At 36.4% G+C, this 9,603-nt stretch overlaps 1 protein-coding gene across 2 annotated transcripts in view; it reads left to right on the plus strand.

Annotated features, from left to right (window-relative positions):
* The window catches only part of LOC149780475 (katanin p80 WD40 repeat-containing subunit B1-like), a 106,990-nt gene extending 98,243 nt beyond the window's left edge, over positions 1–8,747 (plus strand). Inside the window, exons 20-21 of one of the 2 annotated variants that reach the window (XR_016415092.1) lie at positions 4,518–6,226; positions 6,318–8,747. Coding sequence is in view for 1 of the 2 variants with exons in the window: in XM_089937436.1 (XP_089793562.1) it covers positions 4,518–4,650 (133 nt within the window). In the remaining variant the exon portion in view is untranslated. Of the gene's footprint in view, positions 1–4,517 lie in introns of both variants that reach the window. The other variant, XM_089937436.1, reaches the window with a different exon arrangement.
* The last annotated feature ends 856 nt before the right edge of the window (positions 8,748–9,603 follow it).

The raw sequence follows: 9,603 nt of genomic DNA on the forward strand, positions 1-9,603 counted from the left end.
TACCACTTAAAACTGATTAGTGAAATGGTGAACTGCTGCGTTCGCCAGGTGAGTGATATCATGCCCATTTGTTTTAAGATGCCAGCATTTTAAGTTGATATTTTTGTATAGTTTTTCTTACTGGTATAAAAATCACAAAAATTTTATTGACATTGATTCCATAAACCACTTCTATAAATTTGTTTGATTGCTTACATTTGTAATGTAGTGTTTAATGTGAATAAAACCACCCACCATGGTTGCGGGAACAACTAACCATTGTACATGGGAAAACAGTATTGAACCTAGGACCTAGGATTAGAGGGTGCAAAACAAAATAGATTCCAAGCTCAGATTTCATTCATACTCATCAATTCATGTTTCTCCATTGAATATATTCCCCAATCACATGTTATGAATATTAGTCTGCTACCACGCAAATCCAGCCCTACTAAAAGACGAAAATAGTCTTTCCCAGTCTGTATCAATAGACAAAGGGCAATACCTCTTGCCCATTACCTCCCCCTGGCACCGCCAGGTGTCACTAGTTTTTAACATCACTGTTGTACAAACCACACATTGTACAATTCTTCCTCCAACAATCTGGCCGTTTTTTATTCCTGTGGGCTCATCCAATGTTCCTTTTGCAGTTTTTGTGTGGATTTATCAATCTATTGCAGATTGTATGCATTATTTTACAATTTCTGCCAATTTGTGAGTGATTTTGTCACCCATCTGGACTTGGTCTTTTAAAACCATCATCCCACCATGTTATCGTTGACCTTATACAAGGTCATTATGAGTTAGCATACCTTTGACTTTGTTTGCTTACTCTGTCTGTTGTGGAGCTCTAGTTAGCAAAATTCTGAAGTGCTGCTTGATACTTATGCTTAGTTTATTCGTATCTCACTGCATTTTGATTGAATTTTGGTTTAATTCTTAACTATGCATTATGCATAAATTCATATCAGAGCCATAGGTTTCTGATATGACACTTTCACTGATTTTTTAGTTACAACAGTGTTGTAGTGACTTAGTAATTTCAGTATGTTACTAGTTCCACTTTAATTTATCTCCTACAGCTCTTGTTTTGTTTATACTATGTATACACCTTTTATGATATGCAGCATCTATATAATACATAGTCAGTGGAACTCTGAGCATCCATTCATCTATCCATGCTCTCTGTATCTTACCATTACTATACCAGAGATTTCATTGAGAAATCTGTCCATTCAGCCAGGTCTTTGGTGAGGCTGTAACTGGTGATTGCTGGACCATCTTATATACCGCCAGCATCTAGGCTGACACACACTGTACCCTTTGGATCTAAAACTGCACCATCTCTAGCCATCCAGCCATATCAACATGGGGACCTTTTCATCAAATTAGTCCAGCCAGCCACCTTTTATGGGGGACAGTGACAGATCTCTCATCCAACCATACCATCAGTGACGTGCCCTTTCTGTGATGGAGATTTGAGTGAGTAATCTGTCTGTCCAGTCAGGCCTTTGTAGTGAATGGTACCGGTGATAGCCAGACAGTCTTCTAAACCACCAGCTTCCAGGCCAACCATTCGCCAGGCAAACTAGGCGGCATTGCCAGACTTCCATATGTTCACTGCTTGGCCACATGGGAGAACTTGTGACATTTTCATTGGATTGGAATTGAGTCTAAAATATCACCTGGTATGTCTTCTCCAGAGCTGCAAGTAGACCTAGTTGGGCCTTGACACACAGTGAATGAGTTATTCAAGACCACGATACTTCACATCTACTCATATCTGACCATGGAGCAGACTGAAGTTTACTTTTCTTGCTGCCATCAAGAACATTTATAGGGTGTTACCTACTTCAGAATGCCCTCCACCCCTACTGCTGCTCCAAAGAATTGGTAGATCTCGATGAGGAAGAAGAGACAGACCCAAGGTGACAGATGCCGTCAGTTCTGATCTTGCAGCACTTGACAAGAATATAGTAGCTGTTCATATGTCTACTCGTCTGTTTTATAGGGCGGTCAAATGTGCTCCATGGCCAATACATTGACAGGTTTGGCCACTCTGCTCTGGATACGATGTGTCACATGTCTACAGTTCATGTCTCTCCAACCTTGTCATACCTTTCCTTTCCAGATGACCCTGTTTGGGTCACTGTTGCTGTGGAGGAAGGATAGAGGAAGTTCAAAAGGAGGTAGCTCAGGAACTGCCTCCCCACCTCACCACTCAACCCACATGGGCATTTGGAAGGGCTAAAGGTTTGTTCATCAACAATCCCCTCCCCCTCCTCGCTGCTCTCCATGAATACACCATCAGATTGGGAAAAGCTTGCCTTTCTACAACAAGAGATACAGATGTTTATCCCTCCCCAAAAAGGTGATGGACCTTGTGCAGAAATCACAGTCCCCAGAGGTTTTACTCAAGCAAACAACAAGTTGAGACCCATCATCGACTGGAAACGCCTCAACCAATTTATGATGGAGATGGTGAGTTCAATCTGCCTCTCCATTCAGTGGGATGAGTATAACACCAGTCTTGATCTAAGTGACGCATATTTTCACATCCCTATTCACCCCGTTTCACAGATATTTTCTCCATTGTTTGCATACCATGACACAGTTTGTCAGTTCACCTTTCTTCCCTCTGGCCTCATCATCAGCTGACTGTACTTTTACTCAGGTTATGGATTGCGTCGGCTCCTTGTTCCTGTTAATGTCATCTACAACAATGGCAGTAATCATCTTTTTAACCTTATGTTAGGGTCACAGGTCAAGTGACCCCAGGCTATGTAATTAGGAGAACAGTTATCATTCACATGGGGGAATTCAGCTATTCTTCTCTAGAAGGATACCCAAGGTAAAGGTTGGATGCTCAGCATCCCCTCCTTTTATTACTTAGCATAGCTGCCAAGTGTCCCGTTTTTTCTGTATTTGTCCCGTATTTTGACCTGAATACGGGAGTACGTTTTTTGGGCAAAAAATACGTTTTTTATTTTTTTTAAATATTTTAAAAATTCCTTGCAATTTTCAGTTTAGAACGGGCACTCGGTTCCATTCTGATATAAATGTATCGCATGTATATAGGAATACAGTTCTACAATATGATTGGTTCATTCGAAATTGAGGCTACAAAGCCTGTCTTTATCTGCCATATTGGATTTCGCAAACAGTTACCGCTGTCACTCTATCTCATTTTCGTAATATTCAACTTCTAATCATGTTGAATAGGAAAGCAGAATATTTAGAATTTTCTCCAGGAAAGACAAGAAAACAGAACTAGAAGGACAATTGTGCCGTCTTGTTTAGATTTATGAAAATATCTAGTAAAGGAGAAAACTCTACGTTTTGCAAATTGTGTAACGTGATTTTGTTATTTGGCGCCTATGAAATAAAGAGCACGAAAAAGCTAATAAACATCAGCTTGCTGCTTCATCATACACAACGCAGCCTAAACTTACAACATATATAAATAACAGAGAGAACCTTGATGTAATTTGATCGAAATTTGGTTTATTCAGTTTCTTTTGGAAATTAGCCTTCCTCTTTCAGTTACTAGTTACTAGTGTTGCTGGTGATTTATTTCGCACACATTTTCCAGACAGTAAAATCACAAAGGATTACTCATGCTAGAACGAAAACAGTTCAATAAGAAAATCACACAGAATTGAGATCATCAATGAAAGTTGATACATTCAGATTGATAATGATTGGAAAAAATAAGGTGTGGAAAAGGCTACTATAAAAAGTCTGTGTCTGAGTTTCTTGCACCTTCTGAATGGGTACCCGAATGGAATATGGTACAACACATGCAATTTTGACATTAAATAATTATGTAAAGCACTGTACTTCTTTACTGATGGTTGTATATGTTGTAAATAGTTACGTATGCATTAAAATTTTAAAAATCAGTATTTGTTCCTGAAAATCAGTATTTTTGTCACAGGAAGTCAGTATTTTTTTATTCAGGTGTTGGCAGCTATGACTTAGTCTCCTGATGTAATGTGACTGGGGAACATGATTGAAGGAGAATGCAAATTTTTAAGTAAATAATGTTTCTCTGAGAATACTTAGCCAGTCACATTACTTAAAAACCTTCACAACTGGCCCACCATGCAAGCATCCTTGTTAGTATCACACTTAGCTAAAAATTAGCGACACCTAGAGTCAAGGGGAGGTAATGGGCAAGATTTATTGCCCTTTGTCTATTGATATAGACACGAAAAGACTTTTTGTCTTTTAGTCTGACTGGATTCACGACGTAGCAGGTTAATAGTCCTAACGGATTGTGATTGGGTAAGTTTTCTTTTGGAAACATAAATAACTTTAAAATTTGCTTTCGTGACATAAATGCAAAGGAATTTGAGTAAACTCTTGTCATGAAACTCTTGTTGAATAATGTTCCAAATGAAATCTTTTTTCTTCTTAGCATCAAAGACATTGATAACTCATTCTTAACACCCAAACGTTTTTGCTTAGCTGAAATACAATGATGAATCGCAAAAATTATACATTTACACCATGATAACTTTTAATTTCTCTTTCAGACATCGAAAATGCAATCTGTGTTACAACAAGTTAATGGAAATTCGATCTGTGATAGACAAAAGACAGAATGTGACAGGAAAAGTTGGTGACCTTTTCAAACAGCTTCAAATTCTCATTCGTACATTGGATTGAACTGCGTCCAAAGAAGTATTTGAGCACTAGATGTTAGAAACATTTATCATGTTCATCCTATCCTTCTGAAAGTGGTGGAAGAAAGAGAATACATTTGTGACAGGATGATGTGAGTGCCATGTTCATCATGACATTTAAACAGCAGATTGACAGCTGTTTCTTATAGATAATAAGTGATGACAGAATGTGACTGTTGACAACAGTCACTGCCTGTCAGAAATACCAAGATGATAATGATGGATCTGATTTATTTGGCATGTCCATCTTCAGCGATATAGTGCTGCTGCTGCGAATAACAAATTGAAAATGGTGCAGAACAGATCAGTAGAACTACATCACTTCTGGCATAAAGGATGCTAAATTTTGTGCTTATGTTTTTTTGTTTGATCTGACCTCACTGTTTCCTAGTATTTCCTCAGAACATAATAATATTTGTACTGTATGTACTCACTTTGAGTCCAACTGCATAGACCCAGATCAGTCGTCACATGATGCTTTGGTCAGGGTCTGTGTTGTTGCAGTTTGCGAGTATAAATGTACTAAATAATTCACTGCTATTTGGTCAAGATATACATGGAGTGTTTTGTGACCAGCTGTTTCAAATCACATCCTGATGTTATGTTGATGTAGGAATCTGAAAGTCAGAAATTTAGAAGACCTTATAATTGGCCACTTGAATTGATTCACATAATTTTTGGAAGAAATTTAAAGTATATCCGTTGAAACTGTAATTTTGATTGCGGGGATGCCAACCCTACTAGTGTGAAATAGGAATGCCAGCTTGATGTAATGGAATCTGAACACAAAAATAGGAACATTTAAAGTTTTTATCCAAGGAACATTAATTGTTACCAATTTGAAGTGAGGGCTTTTAAAAAAAAATTAATTTATTGAAATGTGCTTTGGTGTTACCTTTCCTGCCATGTAACATGCTGAAGTTGGTTGAGAAAAGACTGCAATGACATGGTATTTGTCTGATGATTTTTCCCTGCACATTCCATTTAGAATGTTTTTAGCACATATTTTATCCATTGAGGTAGTGCATAATCCTCTTCAGCTGCTTTTTGGTTTGCCATATTTCTTTACTTGAATCAGGGTGCTATGCTGACTTGAAGACTTTTGGTCAATACTCAAGTGCTTTTGTGAAACAAGCACTTAGGTACGATTTCACAAAGGAATAACATCATCAGTTGCAAGCATATATGAGGTCTAGATATGTCAGTAATGAAGTTGTAAGTCACCAGCATTAATTGATATCTGATTTGAAAATCAGAATCTGACTGAAGTGAAAATAATGGTGTAATAAGTTCAAAAGAGGAATGATTCCACCAAAGTTGAAGTGGTGGATATATCTGTGATTGGTTAAAAAATCTTTGCATACTGCTTGGTGATGAGGTTTTTCAGACAAGAGATCTAATTTGTATGCTAATTAGTGAAGAAGTTATTCAGAGATGATGTCCAATTTGCATGCTAATTAGTGGTGGGTGTATTCAGACATGATGTCCAAATTTGTATGCTAATTAGAGATGAGGTTATTAAGACATGATATCCAATTTGCTTACTAATTAGTGATGAGGTTATTCAGACATGATGTCCAGTTTGCATGCTATTTTGAGATGAGGTTATTAAGATATGATATCCAATATGCTTACTAATTAGTGAATGAGGTTATTCGGACATGATGTCCAGTTTGCATGCTGATAATTGCTGCGGTTATTTAGATATGTCCACTGCAACAGTTTCATGTTCTTATAGCACTGATCATTGTAGCACTAGTATCTAATTTTAGATTGCTGTTATCGCAGCATGCTTTTATTTGTGTTATCTATTGCTTCATTAGCCATGTATTGACTTAGGCCAGCACAGCACATTTCTGAACAACTCCATTGATATTGTTAGATATAATGGAAGGATATTCCATATGCAGCATTTTACACTTTTACAGTGAAATGGGAGTTCATGAGAAAAAATCATTATAAACTTTTTATGCCCTGCTTTACCTGTGGAGGGAGCACATAGTGTTGCCAAAATCCATCCGTCCCATAATGCCACATCACATTTTGTTTCACCCATCAGTCACACTTTTTTTTTTTCTCCTCAGCAACTTTTGAATAAATATGTTTAAGGATTGAAACCAAATTTAGTATGAAGCTTTACATTAGAAAGGTCAAGTTCAGTTTTCACCATTGTTATGCAAACTTTTTTGCAGTATAAGTGAGCCATGACTGACTTGAAGAATTTCATGGATGCAGTATTTTCTCCAGATTGCACAGATTCCCCTAAATTTAATGAATACCTCACACCACACATTAAAAAATGAATGAGCGCATGAAAATCATGTACAGTTTGCAGTGAGTCTAACAAAACCTGTAACTTTTATTACTGATATTAAAGAATTCATACTGACTATGTAAGTGCTTGATTCCCTGATCAACCACTAAAATCGAGTAATTACCAACTTTTTAATTTAAACTGAGGCACTTTCATTGATGAACCATTTTTACAAGTGTTTTAAAAATTGAACTTGGCATGAATAAAAATTCCCTCCTCTGTGAAAGTTCTGGAGAAATCACTAAAACTGGTACAAGGCCAAAATCAAACCTGACCTAGATCATCTTAATATCTTCCACCAGATTTGTTATGGCCTCCCACTTCGAACTTTTCCCTTCATTTGTATCATTTGGCAGATGTATCCATATTCTAGTGTAGGAGAACGTTTTCCTTTTGCACTCATACCTGCTAGACTGGCCTTATTTGTTTTTTGGTTTTTTTTTTAGCAGTTATTTTATTTGATAACGGTTCTTGTTCCAGTGGCATTTTAACATACTCAGAAAACATGTTTGTTTTTTTATTCTACAGATGCAACATTTTATTGGCATCCAAATTTATGCCTTGTCAAGTTTCCAATCTGTGTGTAACCTCTAGGGTGAAATTGTGATGTTTCCAATCCATGTGTAACCTCTAGGGTGAAATTGTCAAGTTTCCAATCCATGTATCACCTCTAAAGTGAAATTGTCATGTTATCAATCCATGTATAACCTCTAGGGTGAAATTGTCAAGTTTCCAATCCATGTATAGCCTCTAGGGTGAAATTGTCATGTTTCCAATCCATGTATAGCCTCTAGCATGAAAAAAAAGACTTGCCAGACAAGCATACAAATGAATGTTTTTGTCAAGTTTCCAATCTGTGTATAGCATCAAGGGTGAAAAGACATTCCACACAACTAATAGACCAGCTTAATCATTTGTTGACATTGAAACTATCTTAACATCAAATTTTGTCTTCCTTGTGTTGTATGCCTAAGAGTCTTAACTTCTTACAGTAATAACTTTTTCCAAACATCTGTCTACCCCTCAGTCCATTTTTATGGTCATTCGAACAGCACAGCTCTGCAACCCTTGCACATAATTTGATATTTTGTTGGAAAATTATATATTACATGTTGATGTACTTTTTAAAGGTTTCATTTTATTGGGTCCAATTTGGATGAAATTATTGCCCTTTTTCCATCTGTATTTCATGATTATAACAGATTCTTATAACTAGCTCAGAAACCATTCAAAATATTTGGTCCATCCAGAGTGTCAATTGTCACATAACCATGTATGTCCCTTTTATAGGTTTTGTCTTATAAGTCCCATTTTGAACAGAAAAATGGTGCCAATCATACATCCAGTATGGCCACCACAGTGACTACTTTTTTGAAAATATTATTGCTTAGGGGGCGCTCACCAGTTATGTACTTTTGAGAGAGTGACGTATGTAAGGTGAAGTTGTTTGCATTTAAAATATGCACAGTGGAGAGAATGTTGGCATACCTCTATGCTACATTAATGTAATTTGGATGATATTTCTTTGGATATTGTACTTTTGGAAATTGTACATGATCTAAGCACACTGCTAACTAAAATGACTTCTTGATTGTGCTAAAAAATCAGCCTGAATTAGCCTAATGTATACTGTGCATAGCAGCTATTAAAATAGTGAAAATGAATTTTGCCAGACTAGACAATACCAGCTTCTGAAAGTGCAATGAATGAATTGCCAAATATATAAAATGTATAAAAAAAAGTTATCGGCTCTTTTTTATACAATTTACCTCTGAAGTTCAGGAAGTGAAAGTGACCAAGTGGAGCTAGCACTTTTTTGAAAGGTGCACATCTGGAATAAGGCCAAGCTGTATGCTCTATAACCCATATTGCACCCATCAATCATACACCAAAATAAAGGGAATTAAAGGTTCTTTGAATTATACTTAAGATATACAAGGTCTTTTTTAAATAGCCAGTATAACCAGTGAGGAAAGCAGGTTAAATTCTTTTTCTTTAAAATTCTAACCCTATGCAAAATACAAAACTGTAGAGCGCCACCTTAAGAATGTCAAAAATGGATTCAAAACTCCGCAGTTAAAAAAGCAAATGGTCTTGAATACCTGGATTGATGGTATCTTGTTTGTATTGATGAGACCTTAAGAAGCTGCTGTTTAAATCTTCCATGCCAGAGCCCCTGAATTTGCATCTTTAAATAACTTTAGTTTCCCAGTGACCCCATAATTTGCATCTTTGAACAACTTTTGTTTCCCAACAAAAGTAACGCATTTTAAAGGTAAAAGGTGTACTTTCTGATGCTTGCAACACTACTAGCTGAAGTATTTACATTCTTTCCTTACTTTCTTTGAAAGTTCAATTTATTACTAAATTATGCATTTCTGCATGTTTCTTTGTAAAGAAATTGATATAGAATTGAAATTACATTATACAGTCTGTCAACAGTAATTTCAAAGCAAAATATGAAAATCACAGCACAAGTTTGCAAATTTTCAAATGCCAAATAAGTCGTCTTTATTGAAATGAGTTGTCGTATTAGAATTTTAATCCTCACTGGTTATTTAGCCAGCTGCTTGTGCTAACATCACAGAGATGAAACATGAGAGTACTTTAATTTTAAAACTG

The sequence above is a fragment of the Sinohyriopsis cumingii genome, chromosome 16 (genome assembly GCF_028554795.1).
Source record: "Sinohyriopsis cumingii isolate HCF-2022 chromosome 16, ASM2855479v2, whole genome shotgun sequence".
Taxonomy (NCBI): domain Eukaryota; kingdom Metazoa; phylum Mollusca; class Bivalvia; order Unionida; family Unionidae; genus Sinohyriopsis; species Sinohyriopsis cumingii.